The following is a 24,110-nucleotide window of genomic DNA, read 5'->3' as shown; positions in this document are numbered from 1 at the left end:
ATTAAACAACAGTACGCTGTCTGTCTCTCTATGCACCACAAGAAGAAAGCAGTCAAGGAATAAGCAGCAAGTTGTGAGAGTTTGTGAGTCGTGTTAGTTTGAATGAGAAGATATCGGTTTGTGAAAGAAACCCAATGGCAGGACACAAGACACATTTTACATCCCCCACGGCAAGCCCCTGTACTGTACAACTAACTTAGACCTAACCAACCTGGTCCGATGGTAGGGTTAGAGGGCACCAACCTGTGTGTGGGTTGACCAGGATACTCCCTGGCGGTATCCCTGTGGCTTCCAGGGGAAGCAAATAGTAGCTCGTGTTAGCTGTATTTGCTGGTGGTGGCGGCACCGGGCCGCTCCTGCCTCCCGCCTCATAAGTCACAGTACTACTAGTGCAGGTGGCTGGGTAAGCCACTGGGCAGGGGGGCGCGGCGTAGCTGTGAGGGTGGCCAGCCTGGGTTAGAGCTGGGACGGTGAGGGGCAGCTGGGAGCGAGAGAGCGAACCCGTGGAGGACCCTACACTACTAGAAGACTCTAGGGAACCTAGGGAAGGAAGGAAGGAAGGAAGGAAGGAAGGAAGGAAGGAAGGAAGGAAGGAAGGAAGGAAGGAAGGAAGGAAGGAAGGAAGGAAGGAAGGAAGGAAGGAAGGAAAGCCTTAACCTACAGACACAGCAGAGTTAACACACCATGCTTAGAGTTGTTGTATGGGGATGGACAGGGAGAGTCGTAAGATGCATGCCAAGTGTCAAAGGAGATACTGATGGTATCTACTGGAGGAGAAGCTGCTTGAATTCATTGGGTATTTATATTAGTCTGGCTTAGACAATCACCTATAACTGTATAATGCATCAATGGTTAAGGCCATTGCCATAAAAACCTTTAGTTGACCCAAGTAGAAATATAATGTTTTTCATTAAGAAATGCACTTCTTTGAAAGGTCAGTTTTGAAATTCCATACCTACACAACCTATGATCTATTCTAATTACCTGTGGGACTGATGCGGTCATAAAATAGAAAGAGGATGATGATATCGTCAGCAGCTCTAAATGACAAGTTAATTAATTTCTTGATTAACGTCTTCGTTTAGCTATTCACTTTGTGTGTCCAAGCACCACCACCATGTCCATGGTGGGCAGAACAGAACACAACACTTAATGAAACTAATAGATTCTTGAACTGTACATAATTAGATCATTAAGACTGGAATCTAATCACTGTCTGGTAAACAAAATAAAACATGATTGACTAAGACGTTCTACTACAATTCTAAAAGAATAAGAAACCACTGATAGCATATTACCATAACATTTGTAGAACTATGGTTCAAAGAAAGGAAGAGAAAATGTATAAACGCTAAAATAATGCGTTGTTGAATTGGCTAGCTACTTCCCCTATTAAACTGACCATTGTATGTTTGAGATGGGGCTTTTCTTTTTTGTGAACGTAATAACCAATGAATTCACACTCCAGATACCAAATGGTAGTAATAAAATGAGAGGAGGAGCGGAAAATGTAATAAGAAGAGAAAGTATGCTAGAAAGGCACACATTAGAAAGCACACTGTCAAAAATGTACACACTGTCAATATGTGAGTGGTATGTTAAGTGCCAGCAAGGTGTGACAATGCACTAAGACCTGCATCAATGTTGCCAAATAGAAAAGAAGTGCTCCGTCAATATCTTGATCAAATCAAATGAAGGGGGGGGGGGGGGGGGGGGCACACAAAAAGCATCCATTTCACCTGGCAGGAGTCTTCATAGGGAATTTGTCTCTTTAAAGACTAAAAGCATTCAAACCCTTTGACAGAATGATGGGCATTATTCTAGAATCTGCCTTAGGTCATGTCACATGGCTTCTCTGATTGGACGCTCCTCTAATGGACAGGCCGTTTTGACAGGTGCTGCACTGCTGATTGGCCAATATAAAGGTGGAGATTTAGAGTGAAGTGAACTGTGATTGGTGGTTAGTTTGGTTAAACCAGACTGAACACTGCACTCACCATGGAGGGTGGCATTCAGTCTGGTTTAACCAGGCTAGTTGATAGTGGAAGTGGTGGTTATTTATTTACCAGTCTTAGAGAGGCGACCCATGCTCTTGCTGCTGCCCGAGCTGTCTCCCCTGATGAGGACAGAGATGCCGCTGAAGCTGCTTGCCTTGGTCATGGCTGGCCTCAGGTTACGGTTGGAGCTGTCAGAGTCTGTGCTGCTCCACGGCCGAGGGTCAGAGTACTTGGGTTCGTTCTCAGAGCTGCTCTGGCGACTGTTGGCCGGGCGGCCATCTTTTAACCTGAGGAAGGAGCCATTTTAAACCATTATGGGATTATACATTTATTAGCTATTATAAGAGATAGAAACGGATTAATAGCATAACCATTTCCTAAGCAGAGAGTAAGAGATGGGGAATTTGTCATGGCTATGTTACGGTGAGAGATAATTACCTAAACATTTGCCGCCTTTGCTGTGTGCTGTTACAAGCATCATCCTCCTGTATCCTTTTTTCAAGAGCAAAGCCATCTGGACCCTGTAATAAAATAAGCTCTGTTCGCTACTTGTATTTATTGACTCCAACTCTCATAATCTGCATTGAAAACCTATTAAATTAATATTAAGGCAATTCTATGGGATGGTTCTTACATCTTGAGCAAATATCCTGTCTCTGGCCCTCTGGTACTCCTCCTCTCGTTCCTCTATAGACTTACTCCTCCGGTCGTCCTTCAGCCGCATCCGCATCTAGACACGTCAACACAATGCTTTAGCACTAACATCTGACACATACATCAACTGTCTCCTTTAGCAATTGTTTGTTAGTTAACAGTAACAAAGGGCTAAGGGAATATACTCTAGGAAACACTGAACCAATCACCATTAATACATGATGACTCCATGCTGTCCCCAGTCCACCTGGCCTTGCTGCTGTTCCAGTTTCAACTGTTCTGCCTGCGGTTATGGAACCCTGACGTGCTACCTGTCCCAGACCTGCTGTTTTCAACTCTTAATGATCGGCTATGAAAAGCCAACTGACATTTATTCCTGATTATTATTTGACCATGCTGGTCATTTATGAACATTTTGAACATCTTGGCCATGTTCTGTTATAAGCTCCACCCGGCACAGCCAGAAGAGGACTGGCCACCCCTCATAGCCTGGTTCCTCTAGGTTTCTTCCTAGGTTTTGGCCTTTCTAGGGAGTTTTTCCTAGCCACCGTGCTTCTACACCTGCATTGCTTGCTGTTTGGGGTTTTAGGCTGGGTTTCTGTACAGCACTTTGAGATATCAGCTGATGTACGAAGGGCTATATAAAATAAACTTGATTTGATTTGAATACCATTTGTCCATTGACTACTGCTTTTACTTTGTGCATGGAGGAAAAACATTCTGAGCTGTGCTAGTAGTGAAGACACCATTAATAACATTTGGCCATTGACTACGCTTGGCACATCAAGGAAATACACTTTTCAAAATGTTTTTTTTTTTTTTTTTACTTTACTGGCTTTCATGGAGAAAAGCTAATTATTTATTTTCGCATTTTAACTTTCTTTCTTGGAAGCTCATTGATCATAATGAGGACTAGTATTGGGGAGCCTCACATCAAATGACTATCTTACCATGTTTTCATCTTTGTCTGAGCCGGAGTTGTCCCTTTTGAGAATGTAGCGCTTTTGGAAGTCGTCAGTTTTGTCATCTTTGATGTGTTCTGAAAACTTTTGATCAGGGCTACAGAGAGAAAGAGAGAGAGATATGGCGGGGCAGAGAAAAAAATTAATAAAACTTGAGTTGTAGTACGAATTCGTTCCAAGAAACCTGAGATGTTTACACCATCTCCCTTCCGCCTCAAACGCTGTTGCTCTCCTCCCGACCTACATCACCCAATATTGAAAACGCAGATAATTACGTTTCCCCAAAACCTCATTTCGAGGGCTGCAAAGGAAAATCTCTTTTGCCTTGGCAGAACATTTCTGCAGGCTTAGCCATTTGAATTAAGAGTAGGGATGAACATTTAAATTATTGGTTGTGGCAGAGAGGGACGAGAGAGAGATTACTCACATTCTTGTATTGCTAGTTTTGTTGATGATTACAGATTTCCCGGTTTGGTCGACGTTGTGGTCTAGGCCAAAGTAGGCAGCGACGCGGTGCAGCAGCATTCTGTGGTAGGAGGTCATTGGAGGGAACTTTCTCTTCTGGCTTCTGAGGAGGATGAGGAGAGGACAGGAGGAGAGAGGACAGGAGGAGAGAGGACAGGAGGAGAGAGGACAGGGGGAGAGAGGACAGGGGGAGAGAGGACAGGGGGAGAGGAGCATGGAAGAGAGGACAGGGAGAAGAGGATGGGGGGTGAGTACAGGGGACCAAATCAATAATTCAAAGAGGGACTACAGGACAATTAGGAACAGTCGTTCTGTGCAAAACGGTCCAACATAGCCTGGAGTCAAATCTCATTAGTTCTCCCCAGGCAGAGAGAGACATCACACGAAATTATGCATGAGGCTTAATAAATGAACAGAAACAGCTTATTCTGTTGAAATGACCCCCCCCCCCCCCCCCCCCCCCCCCCAACAAATCGAGACAAGAGACTCGTAAATTCAGTTGAAATGCACCCCAAAAAATCTAGACTCAGCTGAACTACTCACTCGTTATTACTGATAAAGTCGAGAATGTCCTGTTCCAACTTCAGCAGCATCATTCTGTCCCTGTGAATATAATGGATTGAATATGGAGAGAATTAGTTTGGAGTCTGTTTAGTCATTTGAGCATCCATCATTACCTCAGGGTGTGAAAAAAAACTGCAATTAGTAATCGACTGATGAATATGCCAAGTGTTCAAACCTTTTAGAGAATGAGTCTTTGCTTATTCACCAGTGAAAGAGAACAACAGCTGGGCTTGTGGGAACAAACAAAATATTTTTAAATGACTGGCATGGCTACACACCTGGGGTTGTTTTTCAATGTGTTTACTAAGAATTCATGGATATCGATCCCGGTAGAGTCTGTGTACTCCTGACTGGAATCTGGAGGGGAAAATAGGCATTAAAGAAAAACTTTTCTATTGTGTCTCCTCATTTCACAGAAACTTCGCAAAAGTTAGAGCATTAATGAGCAAGGAAGATTTTTTTTTTTTTTAAGTAAGCTAAATTTAGAGGACATAAGACCATCCATTGCTTTTTCACTTAATTTTACAGAAATGTTGAAGGTTCATTGAGTGCTGACTGAGAAAGCTGTTATTTTAAATAAACTTTACAACCTCTGAGAAACCTCTGGTTCCAGACAATAGCCGGTGTTTACCCACACAGGATGGCTGTGTCCCAAATGGAAACCTATTTCGTATTTAGTGCACTTCTTTGGACCAGGGCCCATAGGGGATGCAGACAATGCCTACCTCTGGACAGCATCTTCCTGGGCATCCTCTCAGTCTTTTCTAGCAGCTTCTCCACACCTTTGTCCTCCTCATCCTTGATGGGTGGCACCTCCTCTTTGTCAAATGACTGGGAGACCTGGATCTCAACTTCCTCCTGCAAAATAAAAGACAACTGTTGGAGTCACCTTTTATACTGAAACAAATGGGATAAGGTGATTTCTCTTTCTTAAGGAGCTTTGCATCAGGATAATGATGATGACGACCCCCCCAACTTTCCAAATGTACAGATTATGTAGCTAGTGGGGTGGCATGGTAGGAAAGCCCATGTGTACTAAGGGTTATCAGTTTAATCCTATGATCTTGAGCATTCACACCCTAAAGAGTAGCTAGGAACAAAGGTTTTCCGCCTACTCTTTCTCTGATTAAGAATCTGAAGCACCCAGAACGGCTTTCATTTAATATTTTGGTCAATACAAAAGTAGAAGTAAAACAAGCACACAACGAGGCCGAGGAACAGCAAATGTTTTTTTAAATGTTTATTTTATTTATTATAATGGGGAAATCTGCCATGTTTACATTGGAGGGGAAAAAATTGCACCGCCCCTGTAAAAAGTACTAGCCTAGGGGAGTTGCAGCTTGCTAACAACGCTTTGATGCGGCACAGTGAGTGAAAGCGAGAGAGCGAAGGATGGTGAATAGAGTGGGGGGGGGGGGGGGGGGGCGGGGAAACTCCTAGGAAAGAAAATCTCAATCACACACCAGTTCAAGGGCATAAATCTGACTGAATGAGTCTTAGAGACACCCTGCCAAGAGTATTCGTTCATGAGGTGGGAGATCATTTGACAAGCATTTGTTTAATTCACTCACACAGTCAGGGAGTTTCCATACTGCTCCTGATTTAGGGTTTTTATACAGTAAACCAGTTAAACGAGACACTATTTCATTCTATGGAATGGGTGGAATGAAAGAAAGTTGGCCTAACACCTAATAAAACAAACGTGTTCTACAGAAGCTTGGATTCAATTAATTCAACAGATTTTAACCCCTGCTGTCAGATTAAAACAAATTATTTTAATAGGCTAATTATAGTATGACCTTTTGGGTCTTAAAAATTCTGATTTCATGTTGAACAAAAAAAATTGAGAATCTAGACCACAGCTAACACGGAACCCAAACCGGCTGCGCGTGTGCGCCATCGTGCGCTATCGTGCATACATTTATTTTGTCCCCCTACACCAAACGCGATCACGACACGCAGGTTAAAATATCAAAACAAACTCTGAACCAATGACATTAATTTGGGGACAGGTCGAAAAGCAGTAAACATGTATGGCAATTTAGCTAGTTAGCTTGCACTTGCTAGCTAATTTGTCCTGTTTAGCTAGCTTGCTGTTGCTAGCTAATTTGTCCTGGGATATAAACATAGAGTTGTTATTTTACCTGTAATGCACAAGGTCCTCTACTCCGACAATTAATCCACATAAAACGGCCAACCGATTCGTTTCTAGTCATCTCTCCTCCTTCCAGGCTTGTTCATCTTTGAACTTAAATGGTGATTGGCATCTACACTTTCATAGTATTACCACGACAACCGGCAAAACATTTAGTCTTTCAATCACCCACGTGATTGAACCAATGAGATGGCATGTGGGTACCTGCATCTATAAACCAATGAAGAGATGGGAGAGGCAGGACTTGCAGAACGATCTGCGTCAAAATAGAAAGGAGTTCTATTTTAGCCCTTGGCCTCGCAGACGGTCGTTGGCGCGCACAAGCAGTGTGGGTGCATTAATTGAATAACATTGATTTCTAAATTTATTTTGCGACGCTCGCGCACGCGACGTGTCTGGTCTGGTCAGCATGTAAAGCTAAATATGAATCATGTGGTGAGTGACCTGAAACTAGGTAGATGCTTCAATAGTCACAAATCCTTTCAAGTAACTGGAAACGTCGTGTTATTCAAACAAATTCCTTTCTGAAGCTTTTGTTGGGGGAAAAATGCTGTTCTGGAGGCTGAAGATAACCAAAGAGGGGAACAGTTGGTGAGGTGTGGAAACTACAGGAATTTCTTGTGAACCTCTTTCTTGACGTTTCACTATTAAAAGAGATGCACTTGTGGGGTATAAATATGCAATGAAATGATGATTTGACACCAGCTGATGGTTTGGGTAGGGACAGTGAATTGTCATAGGAGGGGCGTGGGGGATTTGCGGTTTACCTTGTGTTCTCGAGGCAGATCAGTGGTAATAGGGGGAGGAGGAGAGGACTCTTCGCAAACAGCCAGGCTCCGAACTAACTTTAACTTTGAGTTAGACTGGGGATTGGAGTGATGAGGGTTAAGAAGAGAGTCAGGATGGGTCAAATACGGTGCAGGTAGAGTTTGAAAACACACACAAACCAAGCGCATGAGGGAGGAGGTATCAGAAGGAAAATTAAAAGGAACACATAATTCCCGTGCAAGCACAGCCCACACTGGCATGGCAACCCAAGCTCAAGACAACACCATGCACACGGTCACCTAGGTTAGATTGACCATTAACTGGTCACTGGTTAGATCACTCGTCATGATTCTGATGCATTAGAATTTAAAATTTGCACTTGAATAACTGAAAACCACAAACTTAAAAAAAGTGTAAAAAATATATACTACACAAAATGGGAGGGGGGGGGTGCAGGCAGTGTAAATTAAAAGAGAAAAACAACTCATTGTTAGCTATTAGATGGTGGGGTTCATCAAGCAAACACTGTTACAGACATGCCTCTTGCCACTGTACCTTGGGCCTTTTTCCCATCTGTCCCGGTGTTTGCCGCTGTACGGTAGGCAATGAGACAAAATGGATCACATGAGACAAGGGTCTCATTGTCTGTAAGCCCTGGGATGAGTCCCCTTAATAACAAAATGACTGAGGACAATTACATGTAAAGATGGGAATCTGCTCTTGAAACCATTTATTCCATCTCTACAAAAACAGATCCATTAAATGTTTTTGTAATGAAATGTTAAGATGCAACCTTTTCTTTTTCCTAAATATCCAACAGATTCTAACCTTATTTATAAATGGTTGATGCACAATAACTTTTAAATTTGTAAGTCTAAATAAGTCACTGCAGTAGAGGATTTGAAAAGAAAGCGTTCCTTGCCCTCCATGCTACTCTGAATTCTAGACTTGGAAGAACGGCCGCGGGGAATGGTAAAATAACTGTTCTCTCCTGCACACACATCTAAAACAGCACCTTGTGTGTAGTGAGGCGCCTCGATCTGCAAAGTGGAGGAGACAGATGGCAGTAAAGGCATTTGTTCCGCCTCCTCATCCCCCTAGGGGTGATACAGGAGAAGTTTGTGGATAAACTGGGATTTGAGATCGAGATTATCTGCTTTTCCGCTCTTGCATGGATCTCCTCAGCTGACTGACTGCATGGCTCCTGGCCTTTCCATTCCCTTACAGGTATACCCCCCCCCCCCCTTATCCCAACTGCCTTTAGTACTGTACAACCACCTTTACAAGGGGGGGCAGCCAGGCTAAGATACAACTGAAATGGCAATCTATTCCATATAAAGTGCACTACTTTTGACCAGAGCCCTATAGGCCCTAATCAAAAATAGTGCACTATATAGTAAATAGGGTACCATTTCAAATGCAGCTCTCCTCTGACTGCTGTAATACCATATATAACCACCTATAGACATGGAGTCAGGTTGAGAGTAGACTTGTGGTGCTGAGATATGAAAAGGGTCAGGGCTTTTCTGAAAGGGGGATAGCATGAGGGAAATGTTACAGCATGAAAGGAGACTAGCCTAGCTGTTCAAATCTTTCACGCACTACCTGTCAGAGGATGGGAGAGAAAAAACGATATAGGCCGCCTGCCATATAAAACCTCCACAAGGTTAACCTTCAAGCGTATGATAACTGAGTAGTGGTTTTGCGGTACACCGCTTCTGCGGGTTCTCACAACTCAATTATCTGACAATTGATTGGTTGTGCTTTGCCAGGGACTCCCCAGGGCCCCTGAGCCTGTGCTGTATCAGAAAGCAATTATTTCTCCCCGCTCTGCTAACCATTACAAAGCCCACCGATACCCCCACCCTCACACGTCTGTCTCACTAGTCCCCTACCATTTCTCGCTGCATATACCTTTAGTGTAGTCCTCTGGTACATAACCCAACCCCGTCAACTGACATGCCATACTTTGATACGGAAATTGTGTGGGCATGGATGGTTGATTTTGTGGGAAGGGGGGGTTGTAGGCGTTGGTAAAAAAAAAACAACTGGTACAGGACGGTGTGGGGCCCAAGATGTAAGATAGATACAACCCTGCTCTGTGATGAGATTTACCTGAGTTTCGTTCTTGTCTTGGCAGCAGCTCTCTGGTTGAATCTCGGGTTGGAGCTGGGTTTGAGCTTTGGCCTGTGGCTGGGTCTCTGCCTGCTCCCTGCCGTTTGTCTTGGTCGGGCTTGGTTCTTCTCCCCCCGCTGGTGTCGGTGTGGCACTGGCATGGTGGCTCTCCTCCGTCTCCACACCTCTCATAGTGGCGCTAGTCTCCTTTACAGTGACAGTATCAGACATCCTCATTAGAGAAGGCTACTTGGAGCTTCGTCTACCAAGAGCTCGAGACCTAGAGAGCAGAGAGAGATGGACAACACACGACACGGTTGCTTCGGTCAGCCTCAGCCACTGCCTGTCCTCCCCAAGGCTACTGTTTCAGCAGCAGCTATTTGTACTAACAGATCAATGAAGTTTCCTCAATGACAAATGACCCAATATTATAGCCAACTGTGTAATAATGCATCATTGTAAACCCTTAACCTCTGCCCCTTTCCCTACACCCCTCCCTCGATCTAAATTGATGAAAACCGTGTCCCTGAGAGTGTGAGCAGCACCTGGCCCTCAGGAGAACCCAGCCAGCTCAAAAGGTGCTAATGAGAATCAGTGGCTTCTGAAGCGCTTCCATTAACACTTTAGAGGGTGAGATATGCTCTACTCCTGTGTGTGTGACGCTCCTCTACTCACACCGTGGTCCTGCCTGACATTGCGTGTCTGGTGCCAGGGCGGACGTCAGCATGGCCAGATGGTGCAGCGAGCTGTGACTGCTCTGCCTGCCAGGCTGCCTGCCTCGCAGGGAGAAAAGACACGGCGGTTGTGACACTCCCATATGCAGGCCTGTAGACGCTGTAGCTAGCAGCACTGAGGCCTCCAGGGATCCCGATCTTCCTTATCGTGAAAACGGGAGAAGCAATCTCCCTGCGTTATCTCCTATCTGGCAACCTGTCACCACACTGGCATCCTATTCTCTCCCACCCAGTCTCTCTGGCTGTCACTGCCCACTCTACCCTGCCTATCCAGTCTGCCATCTCTAGTCTGAAATGGACTGCCTTTTTAATGCTTTGTCCTGAGACATGGGCTGTGACTGTTACTGCAGAGGCTGTAATGTCTGTAATGCGAGTGATGTCTGATTGTGTGTGTGTGTGTATTTACCGGCTGCGGTGCTTGGCCTGCAGGTCAGTGGTTGCGCCAAAGAGAAGGGCGAGACCCACTGAGGCGGGGTCCCTCTGCGTGCTGCTGCTGTTGGTGTCTGGGTGGTGCTGGACCAGTTGGTGGCTGAGGCTCTGGCTTGTGTGGAGCTGGGTCGTGCTGGAAGCCCTGAGGAAGAGGCCCATGTCCCCGTCACCAGCACGGGGTCCGGCAAGCAACAGCGCTGGCCTCCGACAAGGCTCTCATGCCCCTCAGTGACCTGGGGAGAGAGACAGGTGGAGGGAGGAAGAGAGAGAATGGTTTGTTAGTATGTGTGTTCACTGGTGATTTATGTATTTAAATGTAAACGAAGTTATCACGTGCATACACACCTCACACAGAGTAGTAGTGATACTAAAACAAGCATTTTGAATCAAGTCTATTTGGCTGACCGAACGGCCACTGTCTAGCTGAGAAGACGTGGATTCGTTGCTTCTCTGATTCCTTTCTCTCCTGTGGTTGGAGGCCAAACTGCAGGGCAGGAGGCTGTCACAGAGAGCTAACGTTTCCATCTCTCAGCTCCCTCAGAGCTCCGCCACGCTCTAACCCCGCTAAACTCTGCTCTCTTCTGGGTTAAGAAACTGTGTGGAGGAAGTCCCAGTCAGACGGGTCGGCCAGGAGGTCAAGTGGATTTCCAGCTCGCTCCATAATCCAGTTAACAACGGCTCCAACTCACCTTTTAGCTCTACGGAGCCCCAGGTAACCGGGCACTGTGTCACCTCGTAGAGGTTGCCATGGGCACCAAGAAGCATGGTGTCATGGTAGCTAGTTCATCCTAAAATCTGGTCTCTCTCTTCAGTCCAGTTTACTGAACAGTTATCTGATCTGCTCTACACTGGCCAGGATGACTCTGTTGGTGCTTCTCAATTCACATTTTTAGCACAATTGAGCGGTGTAAATACCAGTCCAAATAGAGGCCTGAGATCATTGGGACGTGTTGACTTGAGAATGGCAGGGCATAGCTAAGCAAACACTTGCTGTGTACCTGACTGACAACGTAGCACATTTATCAGGCTAATGGAGGTGGCGCAGAGCTGAAGCAGGGGCTGCTGCATTATTTAATCCTCCGATGGCCTTGCCTGATTGGGATTCATGAGATCTGTAGCCCAGGGCTGGTGGGGGGCTGTCAGTAGAGAGGACAGGTGTGTGCCCGTGTCTGGTTGGCTTTTAGTCTCACACACACACACACAGTCACACGAATGCTTGTCAACACACACACCCCCGTCTGCCGGTGTGCGGCAGCCTCCTGTCTGTCAACAGGGCGTGTGGTGTCTGTCACAAGTCCCTCTGCTTCGTCTCTTTCCCCAGGCCTCCTGCTGTCTGGGCTGCCTGCCCTGTGCTTTTTGGGAGTGACAGCCTGCCATAAGCCCTCCGCATCTCAACTATGCGAGCTGCGCTGTGGGGGTCACAGGGACCAGACGTCGGCGAGGGGCTGAACGAGACACTCTGCATATTTTCCCACCTCTTCTCTAGGCGGACTCACACTCAAGGACAATTATACTTTTAATGCGACCAGACAAGAGCAGTTCTGGAATTCATGAGAGCTCAGTAGTTCACCCCCCCTACCACCCCTCCCGTTTTTTTCCGCAGCACATCCAGCGTCAGGAGAGCAAGAACGCCCATGCCTGGCCAACTTTTTCCCTCTCACGCCCCCGCTCTGGAGTGGCCACAGATGGAGGCTCCCCCGGGCTGAGAGAAGGGGTTGGTTGGTGGTAGAGAGGAGAATACAATACCGTCTCTTCTAATGAGGATCAACCTCCATTACACAAGTTCGTGGTGCGGTGGAACATCTAAGAAGCAGGTCTTTCTTGACCCTGGACACTGAGCCTTGTAGTCACATGACTCTTCAGGAACTTCTGGTCTCAGCTGGAGCACTGACTGGACGTTCCGTAGAATTTTCGGTGTCTGTCCATATGCTTGTGGTTTGTGTTTTCTTATGAATTTATGAGTGCATCATTTCTACGGCAGATGCTCGTTCTCCTCACAAGGTGACTTGGTACACACAAATGCATTTGTGGATGACAGATGGACAATATTACAGAGGCAAAGGGCATTTTCATATTCCTTGGAGACAGAAAAAACGCAAAAGGTCCAATTCATGGAGCTCTCATCTTCCTCCAGGGGCTTTTATTTTGTTACTTTTCCTTCTTTCCTCTTCAATGGGGGGGGGGGGGGGGGGGGGGGTCCGTGTCCACATTTCGCAACTAATTGGCCAGGGTGTTCTATCCGACAGAGACAGCACCGGCCATCTCTTCTCCTCACAGTTGACTCGAGGAATGCTTAGGTGGTTAGGGCTTTACATTGAGCTGCTCAACCAACTGTGGCTGACCAGTGAGCAGAGGGAAAACTAAGAGTACAAATAAGGGTGGAAGTGGCGAGTTTGTGAGTGATTGTAACGTGTGTTTGTGTGTGTGCGTGCCTCTCTTTCCGATCGGTCATCCAGTCGGCGAATGGATGTTGGGAGATACAAATGAGATCTGTGTTGGTGTCAACGAGTGACAGCTAAGAGTGGAAAAGGTATTGATTTTGTCAGGCTGGATAAATAAGCTGTTTGCTGCTTCCTCATCCCTGCTGTGTACAAAACAAGAGGCAGGGCAGCATCCCAAATGGCACCTTACTCCTATATAGTGCACTACTTCTGACCAGGGCCTGTCCAAAGTGGTGCACTAATATAGGGAATAGGGTGCCATTTGGGACCCATGCATGGAGGTGTCCTATTGACTTAAATAGTGAGGAAGCATGGCACGAACATGGGCAAGAGAGGAAAGCGGGAGCAGTCCGCTACGGTCGATCTGCAAGTTGACACCGTAATAAACCAGAGGAGACAAATAGACTGATCTGTCTGTGACAGTCCAATCATGTGTTAACTAAGCATACATCATTTTATTTTACAGAATATAAACTAGGTAAACAATATTTCCTTCTTATGAAAGCATGTGACACACCAAAAAGAAATCTACCTTTTATCTGTGGGGAAAGCATTTATGCCAATGCAACAAGTAACATTTTTTGGGGTCAAGAATAAAATAGTAAATTTTTATAATTCTGCAAGATTAGAATCCTTTGTGATATTGAAAATATAACTGAGGGAGATGAAAACTTTAATTAAATTCCTTCCTTTCAACCTTTGTTATCTTTTAAGCACATAGACCTGGAGAGTTTCTTCTTTTTTTTTTTTACCACCCACACACAGGGGGATGGCGTCCTTATTAATAATCCCCATCAGCACTGGGTGAACTATTTCTTCATAGCCAATTATATTTACGGATGATTGACAGTTGGCTGGCGTCAGAACGGAATATAAATTGCAAGAGGGGGGGTGCTCTGAAGCCTGACACTACTGTGCCTTAACTACACACACACACATTTAAAACACAAAATTAAAAGACAAATACCATAGTGATGCCAACTCCGTAACTGCCCCTTTTTGCTCTCACCGTGCCCCCTTCCCTTACATACAGCACCATCTGAAATATGTCATTCCCTGGCTTCAGTTTGGAACTGCGCCAAGAAGTACACTGTTCTATTGACGGACTAAGATTCCGGTGCATTCAACACTCTGAAGGCTCAAAAGACAGTCCACCTCTAGCCCCAGGGTGCTTTCTTTAATGACGCTCTCAGAGTTAGGTGAGATTTTTTTTAAATGCCCCCGAGGCGGGAGGTTCAACTCTCAGACCCCAGTGGTGCTGTTCATTTGCTTAAACACAAAGCCGTGATCAAAAGCAGAGACTTGCCATCCGAACGTTTTTTTATTGAATGCAGGAATAAAGAAGTCTATATCTATGTCCGAGCCAGGGCTATCAAAAATGAGATTGGAGAATACCCAGTAGTGCGGGGCAATATGGACAAAAATCCATATCACCATCAATGCAATGAAATTATCACGATAATGATACATTGAACGATACGTTTAACATTAATGTGCACCAATTACTTTTTATTATATTACCCTTAAAACTACTACTACTACTTTAAATGTGTCTATCATTGTCCTGTTAGCAATAGCCCATTTTAGCAGACTTATTTTATTTCAAACTTCACATTCCTCTAGTAAAGGCTACTTATCGTTCTTATTGATATCAGTAAAAATGTCCTCGATAAATGGTCGGTATTGATACATTTTGATTGATCGTCCCAGCTCTAATTCACAGTACATCGAGCTACACTAATGACTTCAATAGCAAATCACAATATCCACCATCTCATCCAGCAGAGAGAGGAGACATGGTGAATCTCTCACCTGCTGTGTGAGTTTCCTAACAGATGGGCCAGGTGACTTCAGGGCTGCTGTCAGAGGTGAGGCTACCTCTAGCTTCCTTTCAATTACCAATGGGGGAGAAAGAGGAGAAAGAATGAATGAAACATATAAGGAAAGGAAGGATGGATAAGGATCAAAATCCTGGTGCAGTTTTTTCCTTTGCTGGACGGCAGCAGCCGCCACTCAGCACACAAAGGAGCGTTACCTTTCACTAATGAGGACTTCCTGCGGAGGTTAGAGCGCAGTGCGCCGGGCTCCGTTCCCTCCCCGGCTACATCCATATAGCAATTACACCACTTAATTGCCTTCATGAGCCAGATATTCCCCTGCCTTTTGCCCCAATCATAATGCAATTACGCCAGGTTTCTGGGCAATGTTAAACGCCATCTCTGGAGTGCATCTCTGGGGCATTATGGCTTGCAGTAGCACTGGGTCCCGTTATGTTATTAATTTCAACCCCCTCTTAGAATGAGGCTGGAGGAGACTGAACTGAATCATTAGCCAGACTCTGAAAACGACCCTCGTCACCTCGCTCCGGCCGTCTGGGACTGTGATAGGAGCCAAAGCTCACTGATGGCAAGTGACATTTGGGCTAGGCATCAAATTAGAATCCTTCACTTGTACCCTTCATTAGATGTACGATTAGTAGACATAAAAGGATATGAGTTGAAGACTGGGGGGGGGGGGGGAATTGATGAGAATGGCTGATGCAGAGTAGCCGTTAGGTGTGCGGTGCCAGTGGTGGTCTGACGGACTCCATTCCCATCGTAACCTTGTCCCACTTTACCAGAACTCTGATTGCCCCATTTAACAGAAATGAGATGCATAGTATTCAGGGAAACTAAATACAAGTGGCCCCACTCTACCAATTACGACACAGTTCGCACACACTTAGCATAAAAATGATTTGCTAACAGTCCCCTAAGGTATCATATGGGGAAATGGAATAGGTGCAATTACCAGTGAACTATTAGCAAATAAAGCCAAGCTCGTAACGCTATAGAATAATCTATGACAGGGATAATAACCAATTCATCAGCCAGCCAGAGGACGATTGTTTCCTCAAACACACCTGGAGACACAGAAATGATCATGAAAATGCTGACAGAGGCACAAGACAAAAACAGCAAACCTCAACACTTTTAAATGGCTTATGAGCTAATTGAGCACTTATTAGCAGAATTGCAAAAATTACAGAAGAAAAATAGGAAGCACACTCCTACCAGACAATGTAATAATATTCAGAGTTGCAAAAGAACTGCATATTCCACGCCCTATTAGAATCAACAACTTTTCCGGTGTGAAAAAAGCCACCGTGTCACAAATTGACAACGCCATTGAAGGAGAGATGGAGACTGTCTTACTGTTGCATGTATTTCCCTCCTGGTCCAAGCATGGCACAGCGAGTAAGGTTTTAGAGAGGGACTGAGCAGCTTGGGTCCGAGTGCCGTGGTGCTATTCAGCACACACCAAAAGATCTCAGCAGGGGATCAAGCGCACCGCTTCCTTCCCCCTCTCTAACCTAAGGGAAAAAGCCCTTTGGGAAAGAAACAACGTCGCAGCAGCGCAAATAACAATATTTTCAAAGGGGAAGTTAATGGGACTACGACCAAAGACAACCTTGGTGCAAAAAAATCACAAAGCTCCAGACAGCTAATCATATTCCTCCTTTTCGAACGCAAAAGCTTGTGAACTTCTAGAAAAGCCGCAGCATATCCCCGGCAAACTCTGTCTCTCACTGCAAAATGCTGAATACTACAGCCACGCTCACAAACAAACAGTCTCAGGTTTATTTCTCTATGTACAAAGACAAGACCCACTTACACAGGGTGCTCATATATTGGACATTGTTCTGGTAGGTACTTGCACCTCTCGAGCGGAGCGTGCACAGCACATATCACTCACCTGCCACATTGTAGCCACCATTATTTCCATTGGTCAGGGGTTTAGTTTCCATAGTACCAGAGGCTGCATTGGCTGTGAAAGTTGCTGCTCGGAGAATTGTCCGAGACAGCCCCCTTCTTCCGCCCTTTCTTTCTTCCTTTCTTTCTTCCTCTCTTCGCAGTGCTAGCTCGCTCTGTCTGTGCCGGGCTGCCTAAGTGCCAGAGCCCATGGTTGGGTTGAGACTCGCACTCCGAAGCCTCGGAGACAGAGCCAAATCAACGACTGGGCTGTATGATGTCAGAGCCGAGCTCAGCCACTCAGGTGGCTCGGCTGAGCTCGCAGTACGTCACTGGCTAAATTGAGCTCTTTATTAGCGATACAGCCCAAGCCCACGGCGTTGAGAGGAGCCATGGGATGTTTACCTACCTCACCCATCCCTCCCCCTTCATAACCAACTACCCCCCCGCAATAAAATCACAACCCAACCAGAGTGTGTGTGTGGGTGTTTGTGTAGGAGTGAGTGTGTGGGAAAGGTGGGGGTATGTTGGACCACAGTATATGCCTTACAGAGAAATAGTGTAAAGAGGTAGTGCGATGTAAAGAAAGCTTGAGAGAATTTTACTGTCTATGTGTATTTGATTGATTGACTGTAGCAGTCAATTAAGGTGGAAAAACATCTCATTTGAATAAAAGTTTTGACCCGTCTCTTCTGCAAGTCTTTTAGTGAACAAAACGTGTTTCTAAAGAGATAGTTACTACAAGATAAAATATTTGATTATTCATTCGTGATGAAGAATTGTTCATCAAGGAATACTTGGCCTAATCAACCAAATAGGACAACATACAGATGCTCAGGCCTACCCATGGCTGCGCCCCTGCCCAGTCATGTGAAATCCAAAGATTAGGGCCTAAGTAATTAATTTAAATTGACATATTTCCTTATATGAACTGTAACGCAGTAAAATCATTGAAATTGTTGCCTATTGCGGTTATATTTTTGTTCATTATAGTTCTGTACGATGGCGAGTGGTGGGGTCGATTAACCAGGACGATTCTCCAACGTTTAAATCTCCAGTTAGGGAACATCGGTGCCCCCGCACATTGACTCTGTACCGGCACCCCCTGTATATAGCCCCGCTATTGATATTTACTGCTGCTCTTTAACTATTTGTTATTCTTATCTCTTACTTAAAACATTTTTTTTGGGGGGGGGGGGGGGTTCTTAAAACTGCATTGTTGGTTAAGGCCTTGTAAGTAAGCATTTCTGGTGTATTCGGCGCATGTGGCGGCAGATAACCTAGTGGTTAGAGCGTTGGACTAGTAACCGAAAGGTTGCAAGATTTAATCTGACAAGGTAAAAAAATATATATGTTGTTCTGCCCATGAACAAGGCAGTTAACCCACTGTTCCTAGGCCATCATTGAAAATAAGAATTTGTTCTTAAATGACTTGCCTAGTTAAATAAAATTTAAAAAATATATTTAAAAATTGGCAAATAAAATTTGATTTGAATATTCCTACCAGCCAAGCAAGACGGAAAGACAAAACAAAAAAAAGCAGCCATTTGCAGGGGATTCTGACCAGGCCAAAGAAATAACAAGAGAGATAGTTAAGTTAATAGCTGGGGATATGCGCCCATTCTCGGTGGTTGAGAAGAATAACGGATTTCAGCACCTCGTGAAAGTGCTATAGCTACGTTATTAACTTTGCCCTCTCCAACCCATTTGAGAAAACAGTTAGTACCAGCTCTATATAAGCAATCTAAAGCCACAGTTGTCAATGAACTGGCCAATCAATCAAATGTATTTATAAAGCCCTTCTTACATCAGCTGATGTCACAAAGTGCTGTACAGAAACCCAGCCTAAAACCCCAAACAGCAAGCAATGCATGTGTAGAAGCACGGTGGCTAGGAAAAACTCCCTAGAAAGGCCAGAACCTAGGAAGAAACCTAGAGAGGAACCAGGCTATGAGGGGTGGCCAGTCCTCTTCTGGCTGTGCCGGGTGGAGATTATAACAGAACATAGCCAAGATGTTCTAATGTTCATAGATGACCAGCAGGGTCAAATAATAATAATCACAATGGTTGTAGGGGGTGCAACAGGTCAGCACCTCAGGAGTAAATGTCAGTTTGATTTTCATAGCCGATCATTCAGAGTATCTCTACCGCTCCTGCTGTCTCTAGAGAGTTGAAAACAGCAGGTATGGGGCAGGTAGCACGTCCGGTGAACAGGTCAGGGTTCCTTAGCCGCAGGCAGAACAGTTGAAACTGGAGCAGCAGCACAACCAGGTGGACTGGGGACAGCAAGGAGTCATCATGCCAGGTAGTCCTGAGGCATGGTCCTAGGGCTCAGGTCCTCTTGAATGGTAGGAGCTTTCCTGTCCATGGTGTAAAGACTGTGGGAACAGAACCCGGTTTCAACATTGCAGTCAGTGGCCACTAAGTGATCACTTGACACGGTCAACCGCAGCTGGTGTATGCACCCTGTGTTGCAATTACAACAGTTGGAAGGAGCTCAAGGGCTACAGAGATAGCCCATCACATTACCTCAGAGTGGGAAATTAGAAGTACCCTGCTACAGACATCGGTGCGCATGTTTTTCTCTTTGTAAGAAAACATGGCATAGGCCTATACAATGTCTGAGCCATTTTTACATATTGATTTCATACACAGAATCCACTGTGTTTTAGTGTTGCAGATTAATCGTGTTTTCATTTCAGAAAATACAAAGTGTTGGTATTCCTGATTGTGCTCTCATCAGGCATTATATCACTCATGCTCATATATGGAATCAGGAATGCCAACACTTTGTATTTTCTGAAATAAACAAAAATTAACTACAGTACCATAACCGAATAGTGACCCCAAAACAACAATACTACTGAACCGTGGGTTTGGTGAACCTTTACATACCTACGAAACAAGTAATTAAAATCTAGATGGTATTGAAATAAACAATGGCATTTCTCTCAACGATAGGGCACAGGCAGCGAAATCCTTTCTTACCCCTCTGCCATTGATCTACGTGGGGTCCTCACAACTCCCTCGGGCAAACACACCGACACCTAAAAAAGCATCCAATAAACAATTACCGCACATGCGTGCGGCACCCTGCCTCTACTGTAAACAAATGTGATTCTCACACCTTCAGAATTATACAGCTCTAGCAGGGAATGAATGCCTACTTCCTCCATCCTCCCCCAATAATATACTACAGATCCCTGTCAAGCAACCATCAGGAGTCTGTGTTCATTAAATGTGTTTACATTATACTGCAACGACGTGGGGAGTTGAGCCCAAAGAGATGGTGTTTGGCAATAACAGACGCTTTGAATGCCTCAGTAAGAAGCAGATGAGAAAGTTGGAGACAATTGGAGGGAGAGGGAAAGTTAGTAAAAAAGAAATGTGACCAAGTGTTTGTTTTTGCAAGCGTTTCCCTGAAACCTTGTCGCATTATCCCTGGCAGGCTCGAGTCCTAGATTAAAACTTGTCCCTGGGCGTCCCTGACAATATTCATATTTGATGATAGCTCCTGAAACGATTGAAACTGCAAGTACACACACCTTCCCTAAGCTGTAGGAAAAATATAATTTGACTACGGCTTAAATTATCTTGAAAGATAAATTCTGCTGAAAGAGAGAAGAGGCTACTCCTGTATATCCAACCCAATATACTTTACTCTGTAGTTAAAGAAAACTGTACCCCTGAAACTTTTGCGGACAAACAATTATTTCAGAGAAATAATGACATAAGGTCTAATTAACTAAATTGGTCAAAGAGACAGTTTTTTTAAGCATCACACCATTGAGCTGCAAAGTTTCACTGTCACCTCTGGGTGGACGACTATAAGTGAAGGTGCAAGGGATGTGATGGGAGGCAGGCTGGGGATATAGTTGTCGTCGCTCGAGTTCTAGAGCAGGTCTGGTTGGGCGAACTGTGATAAGCTCACAGGGCTAATTGCATACACACAAACAGGCTACACAGTACACACACAAGCTACACACAGGCACACACGCTCACAGCATGGTGCGGTGGTGAAGGAAACATCTAGGCACACAAGTGCTAGTGCCCTCAGCATTTCATACTTCACCAGTGATTGGAAGAAATTGAGTTACATATCGCAATATTATTTTTGGCAATATTATATTGATACTTTTGACTCAAATGTTTTGCTAGGTAGCATTGACTAGAGCTAGTCGGCTGTACCTGAGGCAAAACTCTGGTATTTTTCATCCTATAGCTTCTTTGTCATCTTTTTAAATAGTGAGTCAACATGTTTTCAGCACTTATTTCCTCATGCTCTCTTGTCTTTCTGTAGCCGACATATAGTGAGCAATATTTTTGTAATATCAAAATCGCAATACATATAGAATCTCAACACACATCGTTTTGGCACCTTAGAATTGTGATATCGTATTGTGAGTATCTGGCAATTCCCAGCCCTTCAGCTGAATAGATTGGTTAACAAAATACCTCTGGAATATATCTGGAAGATAAAATCCACCCGGTGCACTACACACCCCTGGCGAATAAGGTAGTTCTTTTCGCCGCTGTAATTGGAGAATATTCACTCATACTAATTAACTGAATTCATTGCAAAGCAAGCTGGGGGTGGAAATGGATTCAGATTAGGGCTGGCGATATGACCAAAATATCATATTACAGTATTTCTCACGTTTGACAGTATTTTATGTTTTTGAATAATAAAAGTTGTAAATTTGCTATTCTGATAGTTTTATACTGTTTAATTAAACTTCAACCAAAAATATTTTTCAGCATTATCAATTTCCTGCACTCATTTCAGATCACACTGCCATGTAGGGCTGGTACAGATGGGCAAAAAATCTAGACCTTATTTTAACTAAATATTGCAATTTGACTTGTGATTTAGAGCAAAACACTTAAGTGAGAACTGTTGGAATCATGGAAATAAAATAATTATTCTAATAAGTGGGCACCACCTAACGTGAGATTAGCATTAGCGTTTTACATAATTTGGCCACAAACTAGCTGTTTATAGACAGTAAGAAACAAAACAAACATTGAAATAAGGTTATAGAAGGTAAAGTAAAAACCTAAACCGGTCCTTGCATCAATACCGGTATATAGTCAAAAATGGTATACCTCCCAGCCCTAATTCCGATTAGCACTGATTTAGTTCAAACTGACAAGTGAGGTAGTGGTGGTGGAGACAATGTATTTACAATGAGCAACCAACCCATGAGTGACTAATTCTAGTAGTGCAATACATCCTGCAGTCAATTTAACATGAGGAACATACAGGTAACTGGCAAATTAAAGGAAACACCAACATAAGTGTCTTAATAGGGCACTGGGCCTCCATGAGCCAGAACAGCATCAATGCACTTTGGCATACATTCTACAAGTATCTGCAACTCTATTGGAGGGATGGGACACCATTTTTTCAAACAGGAAATTCCTTAATTTTATGTTTTGTTGATGGTGGTGGATGGGGGCATTGTCATCTTATGCAGGGATAGCCATGGGAGCCAAATGAATAGCCAAAATAATGGCCTGCTGTAAGGGTGGATGGTAGGCCCCTTACTTAATCTGGTGAGCAAGGAGAGGCAGGAAGCAGACGATCCCGTGCACCGTATTTATTTAAGGCTCTTGGAGCAGGTGCAGATATTTACAAAATCTATAAATCATCCAACAAGATGGTGGACCAGGCTCAAAGTAAGTAATAAACTGAAACTAGACAAATGAATATAAAGACGGAAGATCAAACAACTCTACAGTAACAGTTGAGATACTATAACCTGTACGATACAGAAATATATATAGAATACTTTTAAAGAGCTGGACTAGAGCAGAAACTCCCCCCCACCCATTAGTAATGGAGTGTTCCTTCTTAATGAGCAGACCATGGCCACGCCAAACATTTGTAAAGGCAGATCTCACACACAAAAATGTGTAAGTAATGCTTCAGACTAGCAAAATACATTGGGGAGAACAAGTATTTGATACACTGCCGATTTTGCAGGTTTTCCTACTTACAAAGCATGTAGAGGTCTGTCATTTTTATCATAGGTACATTTCAACTGTGAGAGACGGAATCTAAAACAAAAATCCAGAAAATCACATTGTATGATTTTTAAGAAATTAATTTGCATTTTATTGCATGACATAAGTATTTGATCACCTACCAACCAGTAAGAATTCCAGCTCTCACAGACCTGTTAGTTTTTCTTTAAGAAGCCCTACTGTTCTCCACTCATTACCTGTATTAACTGCACCTGTTTGAACTCGTTACCTGTATAAAAGACACCTGTCCACACACTCAATCAAACAGACTCCAACCTCTCCACAATGGCCAAGACCAGAGCTGTGTAAGGACATCAGGGATAAAATTGTAGACCTGCACAAGGCTGGGATGGGCTACAGGACAATAGGCAAGCAGCTTGGTGAGAAGGCAACAACTGTTGGCGCAATTATTAGAAAATGGAAGAATCACCCTCGGTGTAGGGTTTCATGCAAGATCTCACCTCGTGGGGCATCAATGATCATGAGGAAGGTGAGGGATCAGCCCAGAACTACACGGAACTACCTGGTCAATGACCCGAAGAGAGCTGGGACCACAGTCTCAAAGAAAACCATTTGTAACACACTACGCCGTCATGGATTAAAATCCTGCAGCGCACGCAAGGTCCCCCTGCTCAAGCCAGCGCATGTCCAGGCCCGTCTGAAGTTTGCCAATGACCATCTGGATGATCCAGAGGAGGAATGGGAGAAGGTCATGTGGTCTGATGAGACAAAAATAGAGCTTTTTGGTCTAAACTCCACTCGCCGTGTTTGGAGGAAGAAGAAGGATGAGTACAACCCCAAGAACACCATCCCAACCGTGAAGCATGGAGGTGGAAACATCATTCTTTGGGGATGCTTTTCTGCAAAGGGGACAGGACGACTGCACCGTAATGAGGGGAGGATGGATGGGGCCATGTATTGCGAGATCTTGGCCAACAACCTCCTTCCCTCAGTAAGAGCATTGAAGATGGGTCGTGGCTGGGTCTTCCAGCATGACAACGACCCGAAACACACAGCCAGGGCAACTAAGGAGTGGCTCCGTAAGAAGCATCTCAAGGTCCTGGAGTG

General features: G+C 44.5%; 1 protein-coding gene across 1 annotated transcript in view; it reads right to left on the bottom strand.

Annotated features, from left to right (window-relative positions):
- The window catches only part of LOC129821177 (R3H domain-containing protein 1-like), a 36,403-nt gene extending 19,053 nt beyond the window's left edge, over positions 1 to 17,350 (bottom strand). Inside the window, 14 exon segments of the mRNA XM_055878528.1 lie at positions 244 to 540; positions 2,067 to 2,284; positions 2,436 to 2,518; positions 2,632 to 2,727; positions 3,602 to 3,710; positions 4,041 to 4,181; positions 4,622 to 4,681; positions 4,921 to 4,999; positions 5,368 to 5,500; positions 7,565 to 7,660; positions 8,121 to 8,156; positions 9,681 to 9,887; positions 10,821 to 11,076; positions 17,020 to 17,350. Of these exon segments, the coding sequence (XP_055734503.1) occupies positions 244 to 540; positions 2,067 to 2,284; positions 2,436 to 2,518; positions 2,632 to 2,727; positions 3,602 to 3,710; positions 4,041 to 4,181; positions 4,622 to 4,681; positions 4,921 to 4,999; positions 5,368 to 5,500; positions 7,565 to 7,660; positions 8,121 to 8,156; positions 9,681 to 9,872 (1,540 nt within the window). The 5' untranslated portion in view covers positions 9,873 to 9,887; positions 10,821 to 11,076; positions 17,020 to 17,350.
- Positions 17,351 to 24,110: the final 6,760 nt, after the last annotated feature.

This window comes from Salvelinus fontinalis, chromosome 23, assembly GCF_029448725.1.
Source record: "Salvelinus fontinalis isolate EN_2023a chromosome 23, ASM2944872v1, whole genome shotgun sequence".
Lineage (NCBI taxonomy): Eukaryota > Metazoa > Chordata > Actinopteri > Salmoniformes > Salmonidae > Salvelinus > Salvelinus fontinalis.
Note: the sequence above shows the minus strand (reverse complement) of the source record. Positions and strands in the feature narration are given on the sequence as shown.